The following is a 20543-nucleotide window of genomic DNA, read 5'->3' as shown; positions in this document are numbered from 1 at the left end:
AGCTTCTCTGTAAAAAATTATAGCGATGGCATCTTTGCTGGCTGATGCACATATTGAGGTCAAAACTAAAGAGGGGTGCCGATGGGTTACTTTTGTGCACAAAAATACATTGTTCTTGCAGTAATTCAAATTATAACGAAAAAACTCGGATGACTCTTCGTGTTTCTGAGAATATATTTAGGCTGTTGGAGGGGAAGGAAAAGCTTTCACGTCGTTTTTTCCCTCTCTCTCTCTCTTCACGTTCAGGTTCCGTGACATGGGACACCGCGTGGTCGGCGTTGAGTTCATCGAAGAGTGCATACGCGAGTACTTCCACGAGAACGACCTTGAGATGGAAGAGTCCGTGTGCCCAGTCATCAACTGCAAAATACTTCAGGTACGCTTCACACATGCCAGGTTTACATTCACGTGGAAGCTTAAGCGAAACTCAATGTTTTGGCATAGTTAAAAAAGACAAAAAATACTTTACTCTTTGTTTGCCAAGAGTAACGTGAGGTACGTGATGACCCGGCACTGTGATACATGACATTTTTCTTGGAACATTGCAATTTATTTTCTCACAGCGAAACTTATATTGCGACTAGAAGCGCTCAAAAACGTTAAACGCATGTTTTAAGATGTTTTCTAGAAGGTAAGTTACTCACGACGTTTATATTATCAGGATATACGGGGAATAATAGGAGCGATATGCAGGCTGATGTTGAAGTGAGATTAAATTAAATCGCTCTTACAAAGTTTCCCCACTTCCCTGGTAGGATTAAGAATGGCAGAAATTTTATATCTTGAGGAAATGGGGGCAACTCTATGCATGACGTGCACCGAAAGTTTCAAACGTGCAGCGTAATTACGTTCTCTCAAAGTAATTACTGAACATTTCTCTTGTATACGTTTTACGAGGCACGTAGTTGCTTTTTCCTAGCCTTCGTGGTGAACTGTGACCTGCACGTTGTTTACATTTTGTTGAATTATGAAGCGTGTTGTGAGCGACTAACTGTAAAGTTTACTCTTCGTAGAATAATTGAAGCCTTTATAGAAAATTAGTTATTCAAGCGTTCAAGAGTGTCATGCTGTCGTTATGCACAATGTTTCCCAGAGTCCTAACCAAATTATACAAGTCACCAACTCATGAGCGCTGACCTCGGGGGAGGCTCAGGGGCCCGAGCCACGAAGCCCCCCCCCCCTCCCGATGCCGAAGGCTACCCTCCCCCCTAACGTGTTATTGCCAGCGTTTTGTAAACCACATCATTTGAGGTTTCTTTTCACTTGCCTCTACATTTTCTCTTAAAAAATTATTGTGGCTGATAGCATATTGAATCAGTGTTGACGCTGACGTGCACGGATTTTAATTCACGCTTCGCTTTATTTGTGCAAATGCTGACAATAGGAGAACAAGCGCATTAGTAGTACCAGCGGCGGCTCCCTCATACGTATGTTCTCACATCAACATTGCTTTTAAATTTCGACTCTAAAGAAGATGCACATACACAATATATTTAAATATATACACACGACAAAGTTTATGGTATTTTTCAATAGAAGGAGGCAGCCAATTAACAACTATTTCTAAAGGTATGTATAGCTTATGCCTAGAGAACTAATACGTTGTATGTTCCCCTCACTTCAAAACGCTTTGCGTGCTTTTTCGACACTGAAAAGGACTTGTAGACTTTAGTGACCCCTTCGGCAGAACCTTTTATCAACGGCCTGTGAAATGCATGTGAATTATATGTATCTCAGTATCGCTTCTCTTTCCAGAAAGCAAAGCTAAAGACTCATCAAGAAAAACACTTCTAATAGTTTACAACATTTATTAGGAATGGAAACATCGTCAATTGCATGCAGAGGTCATAAATATATGCAGGGCGTGCCATAGGCGCCGACTATACGGGAGGGCTCCGGGCCCCGAGCCCCCTCCAGTGTTTTCCGGAGGAGCAGAGCACCCCTCCCCCCCCCCCGCCCCCGGCGATGCCGAAGCATACACACACACACCACACACACATCTAAAATGTCATTAGCAGAGTTCTGTCACCCACATTATTTGATGTTTCTTTTGACTTGCCTCGACTTAAAATTTTATTGTGGCTAATAGCTTACTACTGCATCCTTGTTGGCGCGGACGTGCACGGCGTTTAATTCCTAATTTCGCATTATTTCTGCAAATTCTGACAATAGGAGAACAATCGCATTAAAAGTACCAGCGGCGGCTGCCTCATCCGTATTTTCTGAGTTCAAGATGCGTTGTTTTAAATTTCCACTGTAAACACCATGCACACAGTATATTTAAATATTTACGCAGGACAAAGTATTTATATTTTTTGAAAGAGAAGGAGGTAGCCAATTAAAGATTATTTCGAAAGGTATGCATAGCATATGCTTAATAAATATGTTGCTGTATCTTCACCTCGTTTCACATTGCTTTGCGTGCTTTTTTGACTGGAAAAAACCTGCAGATTCAGTGACCCCTTCGGCATGCAGTCTTTTATCAACGGCGTGTAAAACGCACGTGAATGATATGTGCCTCAGTATTGCTTCTCTTTGCATTAAGCAGTGCTAACGACATGAAAAAAAATCTTCTCGTAATTTACATCCTTTAATAGGAACGGAAACATCGTCACTTGCACGCATATACTATGTATACAGGATGTACCATTTAACTTTCACGTACCTAGTTAAAAAAAAGAGCAATTAGTTACTCGAAGAAAACGTAGTGCATATTGTTTCCGGTACAGTAGAGTAGCTGTCAGTAATATTTTCATTACTGAGACTTATTTAGGTAATTGTAATTCACTTTCTGACTCATGACGTAATATCCCAATTATCGAAGTGTCACTGAGTCATTTGTAGGCACAGCCAAGGGACATATAATAGCTCTATATTCATCGACAAACTAATTATGTACAAATTTTTTCCGACGATAGATAAATCCCGCGAGATATGAAAAATACCGCGCGACTGCGCTCCCACCGACATCATAAAGCAGCGCCCTCTAACAGGCTTCCTCCGAGTTAGCCAGAACTAAATAAAGGAAATGAAGTAAATCATCGTGGCCGAGCCAGTGCCTTAACTACCGCGCCCCGGCTGAAGTAACACGTCGCGTTTCGTGTTGGAAACAAGCTTTGATAGCTATTGTCATAGCATAAAATGGACGGATGGTTCTTTTTTTTTTGTTGCCACAAAGCCTATCACCATAACGTCAAGTTGACAACAAATTGACAAGTTCAAATGCTTAAAGGTGTGTTTTGTTTCGTCCCATTCGCCATTTCTCTCTCTAATGAGCAGAAGGTAAAAATGATTCTTGCCTTGGGGAGCTGCGAATGACAGCAATAGGAAGGCCGCAACTATATATCAGTCATGGGAAGTGTGACGGTAGACCAAACGTGTCGACTATCATCAGAAATCATGAAAACTTGAGCCAAACCGGCAGGTTCAAGAAACAGTGGGGTAGGACTCAATCTTTGAGACCTAGCCTGCGCACGAATATTCCTGCGTTTATGGCCTCCAACCGTCATGATAGCATGCGGGACGTGGTCACCCAGGTACCAATTTCTAAGTCATCAATTTGTAGGGTTCTAAGTGACGGCCTTGCACCCGTACCACCTTAGCCAGCACCAATGCTTAGAAGATAGGGACCTGTAGGGTCATGTAGTTTTCTCGAATTCGGTCACCACAAAAGCCGATGAGTAACCGGACTTTCTGTGCAACAGCATGTGCACAGATGAAGCCAATTTTCGAAACGCCTAGGTAAATTTGCATAATGCACACTATTGGCGTGACTACAATGCACACTGTGTAAAGCGCAAACGGCACCAGAAGCAGTGATCGTTCAATGTGGCATGCGGAATTTACGCCGGTGCTATAATCAGTCCCATCTTCGGTCACAAACTGACCGGACAGCATTACGTGGTCGAAATCCTTGAAGAAGGAGTGAATGACTTTCTCAGCGAAGTCCCGCTGTCAAGTCTTCCACTTCCGTGGTATCGGCAGGATGGGGCACCAGCACACAGCAACAGCCGAGCACCAAACTGGCTGGATGCGACTTTCATGCGCAATAGATTCGAAGGCACGGACCTGTAAATTGGCCGGCTAGGTCACCTGACCTCTCTCCACTCGATTTCTTAAGTTATTTGGGGTTATGTGAAAGACCGTGCCTACATGATCGAGATGGAGGTCTTATTACCTCAAGAGAAGGATAACGGATGTCTGCCGTAGAATTCGAGCGTCGGTCATAAAGAAAGCCACTGAAGATGTGATAAAACGGACACAGTACTGCGTAACTGCTGAATGACATCAATTCGAACGCATCCTCTAGGCAGCAGCTGGTGTTTAACGGCACTTACAAATTCATAGACAATAAGGGCACACAGAAATCTGATGTATCTTCTGTTTGCTTTTTGTGCAGTCGTCCCGATTGCCAATTCGGCTCATTTAGAAGTGGCTATTTACTTCCTTGAGCGCATCGGTTTTGCCTTTCTTCAACACGTGGGTCGCTTCCCGGTTCCATTATTTCGCTTTTATTTTATGCCACGGACCTGTTTTTGCTGCACGTATACACTCTCATAAAATCTAAATCTGTCACTTTAATTTGGCTTTGGTCCGAAGCATGTTTCTGGCGCGAAATATAACTGCGCGCGCACTTTGTCGATGCGGTGCGAGCAAAGCCGGAATTTCGAAACATTCTATGCATGTTACATTGCTTTTCGCGTTTCGTGCGTGGTCAGAGGGCCCTTCGGCCGCGTTATCAAGGAACTTTTGTTATCAATGTGATCAGTCGGCCTTGAGAGAAGGATAAGTGTGACGTAGAGAGGGAGGAATAGTTGCAAAGCAGCAACAGCTGCTGTTTGTGTTTCTTCCGTACCATTATCAAGATGATGCGCTGTCTCTTCGGATTTGTGACAGGCAATGCAGTTGCTTTCAATCAGCCTGTTTGAGGGCGCGGCTTTATGATGAAGATGGGAGCGCGTTCACGTGTTATTTTTTATATTTTATGAGGTCTGTTTGCTAGTCGGAAAAAAAGTGCACGCAATTAGTACGTCGCTGATAACACAGTAGTTAGATGCCATTTGGGGGTTCCTACAAGTGCCTCATTTACATTGTGATAATTAGAATGGTATTTCTCGAATTACACAATTATTGCAATTGTCGAATTAAATTTCATGAACGAAAGAATTACTGGCTGCTACTCCACTGTAATGGAAATAATATGTAATGGAAGAATATGCACTAGGTTTTCTTCGAGTAACGCAGCGTCTCTTTTTGTATGTCTTGGTGCATGATAGTTGGGGCACCCTGTATAATTTACTCAGGAGCCGAAATGAGGCCAAGCCGGATTCGCTCGAAATCAGAATCAACAGCAGTCATGCCCAGAAGCGCTTATATTCGGACTCACAGAAAAAGAAGAAAAATACAAGACAGAGACAGAGACAAGCTGCAGTTTCGCCGGAAAAGCGAAGCAGTATTGGTGATAGTGAAGTGTACGACAATTACGCGAACGTAGATTACACCACCGAGAGACGCCAGATTCTTGGTAGTGGGAGAGGACTGAGGCTGTGAAATACTGCTATGAGGTCTTGTATATTGTCAAATAAGGCCTTCACTTCAGTGAACCATTCTTCGAGGTCACACGAATTTTCTTCAAGTGCGAGCGAAAAAGACGAATATATATATATATATATATATATATATATATATATATATATATATATATATATATATATATATATATACAAAGGGGATTCGGAAAGCTCGTTGCCCCCCACTCCCCCTCCCGGATAAATGAAAACTTTCCGCCTATGCACCAACTTCAAATTCGGTACAAATGGGCAATATAAGCATAATGTGCGAGGAAACTTTCATATTATTTTGCTAACCAGAAATGTTGCCAACAATTACTAAACACTCATTTTTTTATGCATTACATCAAACTCGAAGTTGGTTTCTGTGGTATTCTCTGTGAACGAAACAAGGCACCTTGTTTATGCTTGACGCATATTAGGGACAGATTGTGGGTATTGTGTAGGAAAAGTTCATAGCTTGTGGGTTAATTGCGGCCTTCGAAATAATTTACGTATGCAAGTTCCCCGGAGCGTTATGGCTGTGTTCTTTAAGTGAAAAGAACATAGACAGTTTCCCTGGCAGAACTGCAAAATCTACACAGAACAAATTTAGCGAAAAAGAGAGAAAGAATAAGGCAAATTAGTGTGCTAATGAAGTTCAATGCATGTGGAACAAACATAGCCTTTACAAAAAAATTATTTAACAAGTGTGCGAAAGGGTTAAACAGTTAGACTATGGCAATTGTTCTGCCAAGTAATATGTGTGTGGTTGGAATACTGCCTTTGTAAATATTCTTCAAGAATTGCTTGAAAGCGTTGTACGCGGGCAGTTTCACTCTGACCAGCTGTGCACGAAAAACATTTTAGCGTGCGTGATTTCATTACAGGCAACTGGAACTCTTTTTGCTACTGCTCGAAAGTAACGGAAACCGCTTCACAAGAAATTGGGTAGTGATTCTGCACGGTCGCACAAGCCTCCTGTATCCTGGGTAATTACAGCGTGCATCCGCTAACAGGAGATGCCAAGAACTATCTGTATGCTGTCATGGCAACGTTGAATAAAATGAATTAAGCGTACTAACAGAGGAGCAGATTAGGTAAAGGTAAACATTCCATTGAGGAATTCTTAGTAGACGTCGTCGGGCGGAACAAGGTGATTTTAGGGAGAACGTGAGGACTCCTTTAATTTGTGTAGCCCGCATATGAATTTTCTTTTTCTTTCTTTATGAAGCTTTAATTATCGGGTTCATCTGTGTTCACATGAGGATAGATATTTCATTAGTTTTCTTATTGCTGGGTCTGCTGTAAAAACTTCTATCTTGCTTAGCATTCTATCGCATGTCTTCTAGTATTTACATAAACAAACACGATCTATGTACACTGAATAATGATGCTGATTAGTACGATCTATGTGGACAGAATAATATTACTGATTATTGCGAAGTGTGCCTGCTTTGTGGAAACACCATTGTCGGTATGTTAACTCGTTCGTTTCAAGATGTATGACTCGGCTGAACCTTCAGCAATGTCTTCTCTTACAGACTCCGGACAAGAAGATCAGAGTATTCATTTGTGACATTTTTGACTTCAAAAGGTGAGGATGTCGGCGTGGCTACCTCAGTGTAGAATTCGGTCTACGCAGGGCACGCCTAATTACAGTACCGATATTATTAAAGTTCATTTTTTACAAGGCGCGATAACGAACTTCATCGATGAGTGGCAACCTAATGACCTTTATCCGTGAGATTCTTCTGGTAAAGGAACAGAGCTTCCTTTCCTGTGGGCTCCTTACACGTTGATCGTTCGTTGTGTCCACGGCGCTACGCTGTATATATGGCGGAGATCAAGGGCTATGAACTTAGGGGCGGTTGTCCGAGATTCTGAGACTACTGCACCGTAATAATGTATCCTGCTGTTTTTACAGGCATTTGAGTGGCATATTTGGCTGCCAAATCTTTCTTGTAAAAAATGACAATTGTCTGTATAATACCGAACTTGTGAAAGTTATAGCCGTCTGTAATCATCACATTTTAGAAGCATGCATGAGTGCGTTCACTCTAAAAAAGAAGTTTTAGCTCGGGCCAAACTCCGACGCGGCCTATTCAAGTACATGTAAAACGCAAGAACGTTTTTCTGATATAACCCCTGGACCCATTTTAAGGAAATTTGCTGCATTCGAGAAAGAAAGGTAAATTCTAGTGACTGTTGGAAGCGGTATTTATATTTAGGGCCTGCATTTTGTTAAAAGAATATTCAAAAATTCTAAAGTGCGAAAAAAATAGAAACACGAAGTTTAAAGATTAATAGCTCATCATCAAGAACAGATATCGCGGTTCTGTAAACGGTATCCATTAGATCATTCAAAGCGGACAAATTCAGCATGTCCATTTATATCTTACGTGAATTCGTTGCGTTGTGTACAAGGGTTCCGCAAAAGCTGTATTTCCATATTACTAATTTTCTTGAGATTCATGTGTAACACATCAATTTTGTTCCCTTTAGATGTACTACTAGATGCAATTCACATAATTGGAATATTATTTTTCATTGCTGAGTTACAGAGTTGTAAACTTGATAGTTTAGTTTTCAAAAAATGTGTGATATTTGCCAATTTTAATAAAAAATCTACGTCTTAAATAAAAAATACGAAACCAACGGTAGCTAGATTTTAAGTTTTTCTTTTAAATGCAACAAACCTCGGCAAATTTGGTGCAGTGGTTGACGAGAAAAACGAATTCTCCTTTTAAATGTATTAGATACAGCAAGCGAGCTAGAGCTTCCTCTTAAAGAAATGGGCACCCTTTGGGACTTGTCCCAAAACAAAAATCGTCATCTGTCTTGTCCACATTTCCTTTCATTAACGCTGGGAAGCCGGTACTTCCAAGTTAGGAACGGTACTTTCAAGTCAGCGTGACACAGCATTCTATCATCGACAAGAAAGTAGCAAGCGCTGACTTTTCAAGAAAGGAAACGCAAGCAACGCGGATGATGATTACTGTTCTGGGAAAAGATAAGCCTCAAAGGGTGCAAGCTTTTTAAAGAGTGTCGTTCTTTACAGGAGTTTGAACGTATATATATATATATATATATATATATATATATATATATATATATATATATATATATATATATATATATATATATTGCCACATCCTATATGGTCGCCGCGGGTATATGTGCCAGGCGATGAGAACGACGCTGAAGTAATGCGCGAGTAGAAAAACAGAGGCGACGGCGACGTCGCGTTGACTGCTCTCATAAAGTGCTTTTACACGTACTCGACACCGGCTTTCCCGTCTCCTACTAGGCTGTGACAATATATATATATATATATATATATATATATATATATATATATATATATTACAGGAATGATAGAAAGTTCTGTGAATATTGAAGGTAATTGGCGCATGAATTTGCCTGAAATTTCGCATAAAGAGACGCCGCATTGGCCACGCTGTCACCAGTTTTCTTGTAATTTGCACCTGTTTCTACAGAAAAGTCATAAGTAGTTTTCTAAATGTAATGTGTATATTCATGTTGGATATCTAAACAAAGTTCGGCTTTTTACACGATATTGAAAAGCAGACCAAACCACCTCGCAAAAAAATGTTCATTATTATTTTATTGAATTAAGTTGAAAATTACAGCACTGTTGGAGGAACAAAAATAGGCAGTTCGCTAGAACGTCAGATGTCGTATTTCTTGTGCGTACACATTAAAATACCATGAAACGAAAAAGTATTAATGAAGCACAGAATGCTCTTAAAAATAGTGATATTTAATTTAGGGAATAAATGAGTCGTTACTTAGAGCAGCGGTCTTCCAAGTATGTACTTCTTTCTGATGAACTCAAAAAGAGCAAAATGAGTTATCTTGTCGAATAATTCAGTCTAAGACAAAAGAAGCAAACATCACACATTGTGCACATTATGATTTTATCCACCATGAGGGCAAGCCACATGCATACTGAAATACAGAGAGGTAATTTATTTATTTATTTATTTATTATTTTATTATTTATTTAGTTATTTATTCAAAATACCTTAGAGGCCCGAAATGGGCATTTGGTAAGGGAGTGCTTTTTGAAAACGTCTCATGCATTGAAAAACAAAAGTAACTGGAACACGAATGCATTTCGTCCGACAAATTGAAAATTGATATCTCGAAATTGATGCAGTCCAAAGCATTTGTTCCAAGTGGATACGCTTTGCGAACTCGCCCGCTATAATTCGTAGATGTAAATATACGCCCTAAAGTAATCAAATAACATGTTAGCGTGACCACGCGTGGCCACGAGGGCTCTGTCTTGAAAGCGAACTGCGATGGAGACAGAGTGCGAGTGCTGATAGCTTCGTGTGCTATGCGTTCTCGACGCTTCTTGTTGAAGCGAGAGGCAGCACGAAGGTCAGTTCGCTCGCTGCTGATGCTGCGCTTTCTCACTCCACTGTTCTGACAGCGAGTGTGCGCGGTCATCGAATGAGATGTGTTCATATTTGACACTACGCTTGTTAAGCCAATTAGTAAGCGAATGATCACAAGTTTATGCGGCCCATAAAACTATCACCCTGCTTCGTATAGCTGTCTACTTATTTGCTGTCGCAATCTATTCTTTCCTTTCGGGTGAAAGTGCGACTTTTTTTTAGTCCAAGATTGAGCGATGAGTTGGAATATTAGTGGATTGTACTCGTTTCGCGTACGCGTTAGCCCGTTCGTGATGCTATTGTACCGGCGGGGCACAACGTGGCCTAAAAGAAGATCTCTGATCGGAGCTTGACCCAAGCATCGTTCCTTTTCAAGCACAGGATTCCAGAAATGTTTGGGCAGTCGAATAAGCTGAAGACAAAACTCACGGTTCCTGTTAGAATACCTCTAAGTGTCATTGATAGCGAATACTCAGAGCTGAATACCCACAGTGAAAACTTCCAATAAGAGCGTGTCGAATCAGAAAGATCCTCATGGAGAGTTCTTTTTTATTTACATAGCAGGGAACCCAAGTGACAAAATCACTAATGGGGATTGCTATTTTTTGGTAATACTTTCCCAACGCCTTGAAAACTTGTACAATTGCAATTTCGTCTCTTGAATAGCTCGAGAAGAGCTGAAAATAGATAGATAGATAGATAGATAGATAGATAGATAGATAGATAGATAGATAGATGGATAAATAGATAGATAGACAGATTGATAGATTGATGGTTAGATAGATAGATGAATGAAGGAGTGACTGAACATTATATACACACATATATATATATATATATATATATATTTATTGTGTGTGTGTGTCTGTGTGTGTGCGTAATAAATAAATTCGAATGGCGTTATTCCAGAGAGTGCGCCGGACGCATGGATATTGTTTGGGACAGATCTGGTTTCACATGTGTGCTGCAAGAGGACCGACCAAGGTAATCTCCTTTCAAGTACCCCTTGTCAGAGCACACGGCCGCATTGTCGTGGCCTCTCTGTTATCGAACTCACACTTTCCAAGTATGTTAGTCTTTTCTATCCCCAGTCAAATATGTATTTCCTTCAGCGAAGCCACATCTTTTTTAAGTGCACGCTATCGCAAAAAGCAACATCATTTCCTGCATTTCCAGAATGACTTGTAACCCACTGGAATTCGATGGTATGATGGCGTTCTTTCTTCTACGATGTAAAATCCCATTCAAGATGTTAGAAAATGTCCAGAAATACAGTAAAGTATAATAACGCATGACAGAGACGACTGGAGATTGCTAAAGGACACCTTAGTCCGACAGTTTGCATGAAATAGGCTGAGGAAGATGATTGGACATATTGTATCTCGTACATCCAAGCATCATTCGTGCAGCAAAAGGGCATGTTCCTTAATAAGAATTAGCTATGCTGAATAATCACTTGCCCATTGAAGCGGATGTGGTTATATCCAGATAAATGCCAGCGCAGAACGGCTCGCGTAAGGCCGTGCCGTTATTTGTGGGGCGGTGAGAGAAGGCTTGAACCCTTTTTATTCCTCCTATACTGGTATCAAGAAAACTGCTGTGGAAGTTCTGTAGTCTGCATGATTCACTGTGTGCGCCTGATTAGTCACACAGTGTGTGTGTGATTATAGATACTTTCGTTTGTATAACTGGCGTGGCAGATAGTGCTTATCAGAAATCACTCTGAAATGTCACTGCTATGAAATATGCATGGCCACTGCAGCCGAACGTCCCATGTTCTGTCTCCTTCGTTCCCCCCTGGCCAGTGAACTGGACGAAGTCTAGTTAACGTCCCTTGCATTTCTTTTCCTTTCTACGTCTGAATCTTGCCGACTTCAATCATTGGAGCTGGCAAAGACGAAATAATGTTTACGCTATTCTGAGCGTATAGTTCATTATTCGATTGGAGGCAATTTTAGTTGACGACCGGCTTGTCTTCTTTCCAGGTATACTGCCCATATAAAATCTCTCCTTGCCGATGATTTTTCCTACGGCCTCTGGGCGCTCACTTACGACGCCCCCTGGTACAACCGTGAGTACAGATAGCAGCGCCACCACCGGCTTTCTCTGTTTCCAATAGTTCCCATAAGAGGGCGCTTTTGCTTGGGGCCAACTCTGATTTCCCTATACAAACACACGTGATACGTAAAAATATATTGCAGCCAAGAGTGTAAGTTGCCGCATTGATATGGATCCTCGTTTAAGGACAAAATGGCACAGCGCCGGCACGTACACAAGAAGGAGACAAAGCTGACGTAACGTATGTGTTTTCTATTTCTTCTCAACGTGCTCGCGTTTTTAGCGCAGTTTTCTTCTTACGCGTGAAACGTAGAAATACCTTCGCTAGGTAACCACTGAACCAATCCGAAGTTTACATATATGTTACACTGCCACAAAGACATACCGCAGTTCTGTAAACTACACCTGTTAGAACATCTGAAGACAGCAAATTTGATATATCAGTTTAAAACTTGCTTCCAATTGTTACAATGCTTACGAATGTATTGCAACAGCTTTACCCACAAGTTAGTGGTACATAGTGATGTATACACATAATTTTTTCATCTTTAGTTGGCTTAATAAGCACAGTTTACAAAATTGTGATACCTTTTTTTAAAAATGTTTTTTTTTGTTGTGTTCTAAGTTTAATGCTTGAATTTCTTTTTCATTTGTGACATTTAACAAGGCTATAAAAAGACGCTATAGAAATCTGCTCCCGACCATTCGGTAGACTAACCTTTTCTGTTCAATGCAATAAACTTCGTCAAATTTTGTGCAGTGTATGCCAAGCAAAGCTATTTATTACCAGTGTATTTTGATGGGAACTCCTGAGGGTAACGCTTCGCCGCAAAACCTGATGAAAGCATGCAGCTGAACTGATCACAAGCTCTACAAGCCGAGGAGCTCGTGGGAAAGCTCTATGTGACATGCAGCGTTTACAGTGGGTGCTCGAAATAGCGCACACGTCCATTAAGACAAGTGATTCAAGACAATCAGTAACGTGTATGTTGCTGCCTTTGCATTACCGACCACTTTGGGTGCCTTTGGCACCGTTACTTATAGGGCACAATCTAGGGCCAAAGTAGACTCAAGGTCACTGCTGTGCAACGCCATGAAAATGCATATGGGAAATCAAGGGCCTGAAGGGGTCGTTATATTTCCTCTGAGCTTTCGCTTCTGCTTTTTCTTTTTTATCGTTTCTTTTTGCATTTTACACTTGTTTTACTATTGTCAGAAGAGGTGCAGTAAGCGCTGTGTGTGCTGCAAAAGCTACCGTGTTTGGCGCACATGTAGTTCTAGTATTTTATTCTTCATTTACCTGAATACAAATGAAATTATGAGCGGATATAACTCTCCTGCGCTTCAGCTACGGTGCATGTAAGCTTTCGTCTCCAGTGACAAAAAACAACAACAAAAAGATAACATGATGACATGGTGAACTGCAGAGCCAGCAAAATGTTCGAATGATAAAGCCGTAATACTTTGGGCAGATGGGGTTTGTTGTCGAGGCTGTGCTGCACCAATTTTCTTTGACATTGTGATTTCCGTATACGATTTTCTGGAATCTACAAATAACTAATCTATGCATATTATTTGTCGCCGTAACTTCATGTTGTTACGGGGAGATGTCAAAAAGTGTTTATATACAATACTTACGCACATAGTGACTGGTGCCACGACAACAAAGATGGTGGTGCTGTGCACAGCTCACTTTTTTTCTCGTCTGCTATACGACTTCTTCTTTCGCAGAATAGGTGACTCATAACCTTAACCCCCCCCCCCCCCCCCCGGTACCAAAAGCACTGATTCGTGTTGAAAAATGACAGCAAGGAAAATGTTCACAGCACACAAAGTTAATCATTGTCTGGGACATGATAGGGCTTCAGGCGGACGACGTGAACGATGTCGGTAACGCGGTTAAGCCGATGCGGATGAACACATTGGAGCGATTTCGCACGTTACGTACGGGAACAGCAACTTTTCAGAAAGCCCGACAAGGCGCGCTGGAGACCAGAGGAGGACACGGGACCCGGGAGTAAGTGGGTGATCGCGTGATGGATATCGTACCGAGATTATTGTTGGATCTGGGACCTGCTGAATCGAGCACGGGAATCTTGACTTGCATGGTCGGCACGGGCAATATCCTCTCGAGCATACGCGGTAGGAGGGGATGCAGAACGCACCAACACGTCCATGGGCAACGCAGGATTTCAGCCAAATAAGAGAAATAAAGGCGAATACCCAGTGGTCTCATGTCTTGGCGTGTTATACGCGAATGTCACAAAAGCCAACGCAGTATCCCAGCCCTGGTGGTCGGTGGACACATACATTGCCGGCATGTCGTTAATCGTTCGGTCCAGTCGCTCTGTCAAGCCGTTCGTCTGTGGGTGGTAAGCCGTGGTCAGTCTGTGTTGCGTCGACCAAGAGTGTAGAATGTCCTCGACGAGCTTCAAATGAACTGTCTACCCCGGTCGGTTACTAGTTGCCTAGATTCCGTGTGTTGGAGAATGACGTTGAGGAGCAAGAAGTCTGCAACGTCGGTCGCACTTTTGGCGGGAAGTGCCCGGGTAACCACGAATCGAATCGCACAGTCTGTAGCAAGGCTGCCCATCTGTTTCCTGGGACAGACAGGAGGAACGGGCCAAGTAAGTCGAGGCCGACGCAATGAAATGGTCATATGGAATATCGAGAGACTGAAGATAGCCATCAGGTGGAAGTGGCGCAGTGGCTTAGCCAGAAATTTCGTTCGGAGGGGTGGGGGGTCTCAGGTTGCAGCTCGGCCTCTTCTTAATAGAATTTGTCGAAGTGTCAAATACACGACAATAACTGCAATGCCATTGCCAAAGATGCTGCAAAGGAATTTTTTAATTCTATGCACTGTCAAGTAAACTATGTATTTTTTCATAAATGAATATACTCCTATGCCCCCAAAATTACTGTGTTCGAAGTAACTGACATCAATGCTTCCATGGTCCATCTTCCATATATCACTTCGCAACCAGCAAAGCAGTGCACGCAGCTGATATGAAAAATGTAAGGGCCGCGATATGAAGAAGTTGAAGACAAATGTTTTAATGAAACCTTTTCATTCAAGAACATTGTATACATTTTTCTACATACGCAACGGCCAGGGAGAAATCTCAGTGGCGGTGCCCTTCGTGCCAATGTATTACGCAGGAGGAGCTGTCACCGGTCGTGTATTGTGAGTAATTGCACCGAAATTATGGTCGCAACAGAGAGCACTTATAAAATGCAGCAGTTCTGCAAAATATATGAGAGCGAGTCAAATGAAAGTGAGCCAACGCGAATATATGACAAATGGGGTACCTTATTTAAAAGAAGTCTCCATGAGCACTAAGACATTTGTTTCACTGACTAACTTGTCGCGTGATTCCCGTCTCATAAAGCTCCTTGGATTGCTGCTTCAAAAATCTGTAACTGACTCTTTCACGTCATCGTCCTACACGAATATGGTTCCCTTGAGCTGTTTTTCCAATTGTCCCAAATTGTGGAAATCGAAAGGCGACAGGTCTGGGCTATATGGCGGATGTAGCAGCGTTTCCGACTTGAACTTGGCCAGTTTTGTGTTAACCATATCAACGACGTGGAGTCGGGTATTGTCGAGGAGCAAGATGATCACATTCATCAATTTTCCACGTCGTTTGTTCTTGATACCGACACCCAGCCGATCCGGTGTTTCACAATACCGTAAACGATTGATAGTCTCTCTAGTTTTAGCAAATACGGTCAGTAATGGCCCCTGATGATAAAAGAAAAGGTCAACACCTTTCAGGCAGAAATAAAGGGCTTTGCTTTGTTTGGAAGGGGTGAAATCGAATGTTTCCACTGTAAGCATTGCCGTCGTGTTTCTGGTTCTTAGTAGTGGCACCATGATTCGTCCCCGGTGACAATTACAGATAAGAAGTCGTCAGCCTCATTGTGATAGCGGACCAAATGAGTCAAGGCAGCGCCGAACCTCTCCGTCTTCTGTCGGTGGTTCACAATCCTGGGCATTTATTAAGCACAAAGAGCCGATAACCGAGATGTTCATGAATTATGATGCGAACCGAACCGTGACTGATGTTCACAGGCTCTGCCAGCTCACCGATGGTTATCCTCCGTTCTTGTCTAATAAGCTCATCGACCTTTGCAATTGTGTTGGTTGTGATTAAACGGTGGCTTTGGCTCGGTCTTGGATTGTCTTTGCAACTTTCACGTCCTTGTTTGAACCGTTTGTTCCAACGCTTCACAGAGGCCAATGAAATACAATGTTCAACGTACACGGCCGGCATACGGTGACTAATGTCTTTTTGCGAAACACGTTCAGCTGTCAAGAAACCGCACGACCGCACGCTGTTCAAATTTTGGAGCGTCCATTATGTCACGCAACCGTGTTCAACCCAGCGTATAAGAGCATTAAAGAACATTTACTCTCACTTGATTGTCACGTTTGTAAATGAAAGGTGCCTGTGTGCTACGCACACGCCTCGGAGATAATGAACCGAACCATTATTGCGCGGTGTGGGTAGGCTTACTTTCATTTGACTCGCCCTCGTACTTTATAAATGCGAAGATACAGCTTAATAAAGGACAGAAAAGTGTCACTGGAAACGAAGTTCACTGCACGTATACACAAATGCCCGCAACAAGATATATAAATATACGTATAAATCTCCAATAAATGTACATATCTAAACAAAAGTTACCGTATATAACGCGTCAAACAAGGCAAATAAATATGTTGGACAATCACAAATTCACAGAATCCTAAAACCCGCCCCCCCTCCCTCCACTCCCCCCGATGTATCGCACGCGATGGAAGGCGGCGTGCTTTCTCCCCGCTTTTCTCCCTTGCGCACACAAGACCGAGCCACCATCGTCGGCTCACCCATGCCACCCCCCCCCCCTACGCTTTCACTCGCACATGCAGCATGTGGCGCGCGGGCTCAATGTTATCGCGCTAGGACTGTATACGAAACCTGAAGGTGACGGCAGGAATGTGCCTAGAGTGTACATATAATTGATATAATAAGAGTATCCGACACCTGAAGCGTCCCGTGGCCCATTACTTTCCGAAAAAGAAGAAACTAAATCGAACTTTGACCATGGGGTAATTGTCTGCGCCGCAACAATGTCTTCTTTTATTGTGGGGCCGGAGCACCGAAATAAAAGAAAACGCCAAGGAAAGCATGTTGGCCACAATCAAATGCCTATTTTGGGCACCTAATGTGGCTACCCAAGGAATATCGAAGGAAACGTGAGACGCTTGGCCCATAGAGAACCATACGCATACTGATCGGTATCCTACACCGGCGAGACAAGACTTTCCGGAGAAGTTACGCTCAAGCGAACGCGTTGCTATCCGTCGAGTCCCCACAGTGATGGCGAAGAGCGACCATTGTTTCTTTTACTCGGCTACTAGCCAGAAGGTGTCCCAAACTGTGCCAGGCAAAAATCCACTCGGCCAGACAAAAACGAACGCGCACCAAAGTGCGCCATGCGGCGGTTGGGGCAACACGACAAAACCCCATGCGCTCTAGCTGACTGCAGCAGCCCGCGGGTAGTGAGAACAAGAAAATTGAAGACGCTCAATGTGTCTTCGGGAACAAAAGTCAAAGTAAAAAAATAAATAAGAACGTAGTTATCTTTGCCGGCTTTAATGTCTTGAATGGGTGCTTTGGTGCAGGAGAAAAATATGTTGTTATTCTTTTCAGTGACATCACGGCACAAATGAACCACCACTAGGCTTCATCTCATCAGACCTCGCAGCTTGCTTTGCCAACTTGTCGGCTAATGTGTTGATTTGGCTTGTCTCGTTGTATGGTCCCATGTACGACTTTAGAAAAGTTAATGCACCTTTGACGTCAAATGTTTATAACATTAAACCCACAAAGTTCCAGAATTGAAATTCTAAAGCAGGACTCTGCATATATCAATGCACATTTTGTATCAAAAGTTTATGAGAACTTTATACCCATAAATTTTCGAAATATATTTCCATGCGCTCGGTAGATTCCGCGGCCTCCGCGAGATGCCGCGATGAGCCCGCTCACCAATAATATACTCTTGAAACTTTGTGCTCGGATAGAGCTCGTGGCATTATGCGAATTCCGGTGCATGGACGTTGCCGCGATATCCAGTACGAGTTCGCAGTGTTCGCGCTGACATGTCTTTTCGAGTGTGAAAAAGACATTCTAGACAGTCCAGAATGATTTCCCGCCCCGCGGGTTGTTTTGGTCGGCGGTGCATGACAGCACGAAAAAAATTTCGGGGGGGGGGGGGGCTGAAGCCCCATAAGCCCCCCCCCCCCCTTGCTACGCACCTGGAGTGGCACATTTTTCTGGCGCTGACAAAAATCACAAGGGGCTACGTAACGACGCACCGATCGGGCGTCTTGCTAAGAACGGGTGTTAGAAAATTTGTAACAGCAAGTACTTTGGCAAGGTCACGTTCGATAACGGCAGCGTCATCAAGATGGCCTTGTATGGTGATCACAGGTTTGCCGAAACGGCATTTGGAGGAGTTCAGTAGAAGACGGGTGTTGCGAAATAGCTGCAGCATAGCCCATAGTCACTGTAGATGACTGGGAAATGTAGGCGAAAAAACGACATCGTGATGGTAGCATAGGCAAGTGGGCCACTTGAACCCGCGAAGGAGGCAGTCCATCGTTCGTTTGAATGTTGCTGAGGCATGATACAACCCAAAGAGCATGACTTTAAACTGGTCGAGACCCCATCGTGTGTAAGGAATGCGGCCTTTCCGCGAACCTGCTCGTCAACGGCAATTTGCCAATAGCCAGAACGCAGATCTAAAGAAGAAAACTACCTTGCGCCATGGACAGAATCGAGTACATCGTGTATTGGCCGCAAAGCGCCACATCATTCTTTGTAATCTAGTTAAGGTGCCGATAGTCGATACAGAACTGCCGGGTGTTGTATCGACAATATTGTTACGGGGATGCATACGCGATCACGCGATTGGTGTCCCGCTGTCGTTGGGACAAGATAGCGCCAATGCCATGGCCGCTGGCATCAGTGCGAACTTCTGTGTAGGCATGCGGATCAAAATGACCCAACACGGTTGGATTGATAAGGCGACTGATAAGCGTTGAAAATGCTGCAGCCTGGTTGGGTCTCCAACGAAAAGTGGGCTCCTTTTTGAGGAGGTGTGTGAGAGGATGAGCGATTTCGGCAAAATACTGGATAAATCGCCGAAAATAGGAACACAGTGCTAGAAAAATTCGGACATCGGTAGAAGAACGCGAAAGTGGAAACTCACCAATGGCACAAACTTTATCAGGATCAGGCTGGACGCCAGCAGCGTCAACCAAGTGACACAGTACTCGTATTTGGCGGTGGCCGAAATGGCATTTTGCAAAATTGAGTTGTAGGCAAGCTCGTCGAAAAACAGCAAGGATAGCTGAGAGTCGGTGAAGGTGGCTCTCAAACGTCGATGAAAAAACAATGACGTCATCAAGGTAACAGAGGCATGTCAGGCATGCGCTCGAAGCTAGCAGGGGCAATACACAGTCCGAAAGGCATCACTTTAAATTGGTAGAGACTATCTGGGGTGACGAAGGCGATTTTCGCGATCTCGTTCCTCTACTGCAATTAGCCAGTAGCCAGACCGCAAATCAATCGCCGAAAAATAACTGGCACCGTGTAAGCGGTCCAGCGCGTAATCAATACGTGGAAGCGGATGCACGTACATTTGGTAATCTTATTGAGTTGACGGTAATCGATACGAAATCTCCAGGTATTGACCTTCTTTTTAACGAAAACGACAAGTGACGATAATAACATTGGAGAGCATTTTGTCCACCTCCGTTTGGATCACCTGGTGTTCAGCCGCAGACGGTAGGGCCGCCGCTGTATATGAGGAGCGTCATGAGTGTGGATTGGACGTGTAACGACACGGGTTCGACCTAACGTGCGATTGCCAAAATCAAAGTTGTCTTCAGAGGACATCAGAATGCTGAAGGGCGTCGGCGTACGCAGGTCGTAAATCAGTAGCTATCATTGGTGTAAACATGCCGTAGCGTGACGTGAGTAGGGCCGAAGCTGCAGCAGTGTCGAATCGTGGTTCGGGCGTAAGAGCAGCTACTCCACAGTCTTCCAAAGGGGACAGCACAGCGAGAGATACACCCTCAGGAAGCACTTGCAGACACGAACGAAAATTCAGAAGAGGAAGCCACGCTTGATTGTTGACAAGAGTTACAATTGAGCTGGGTAGTGCTATTTGACGGGCCAGGAGGACGTCGCAAAGTGGGGACACCGTGGGGCCATCTCCAAGTGGTGGAGAAGGCGACATGAGGACGTAAGTCGCAGCGTCAGGTTCAAGTCGAACTAATTCAGTAGAACGAAGGCGGGACTTGTGGTTGTCGGTCGGGTCGACAAAATAACGAGGCAGTTCAAGGTGAAGGGTGCCGGTTGCACCGTCAATAAGGGCTGAATGGGCAGTGAGAAAGTCGATTCCAAGAGTCACTTCGTGGGGACACTCGGCCAGTACAGTGAACAAGACTAACACT

At 43.4% G+C, this 20543-nt stretch overlaps 1 protein-coding gene across 1 annotated transcript in view; it reads left to right on the top strand.

Moving 5' to 3' along the window:
• LOC142589043 (putative thiopurine S-methyltransferase) overlaps positions 1 to 20543 on the top strand; it is a 50929-nt gene that overhangs the window by 18324 nt on the left and 12062 nt on the right. Inside the window, exons 3-6 of the mRNA XM_075700831.1 lie at positions 247 to 376; positions 7094 to 7146; positions 10886 to 10960; positions 11962 to 12047. Coding sequence (XP_075556946.1) covers positions 247 to 376; positions 7094 to 7146; positions 10886 to 10960; positions 11962 to 12047 — 344 coding nt within the window. The remainder of the gene's footprint in view (positions 1 to 246; positions 377 to 7093; positions 7147 to 10885; positions 10961 to 11961; positions 12048 to 20543) is intronic.

The sequence above is a fragment of the Dermacentor variabilis genome, chromosome 7, assembly GCF_050947875.1.
Source record: "Dermacentor variabilis isolate Ectoservices chromosome 7, ASM5094787v1, whole genome shotgun sequence".
Lineage (NCBI taxonomy): Eukaryota > Metazoa > Arthropoda > Arachnida > Ixodida > Ixodidae > Dermacentor > Dermacentor variabilis.
This window is presented reverse-complemented; position numbering and strand designations above follow the sequence as displayed.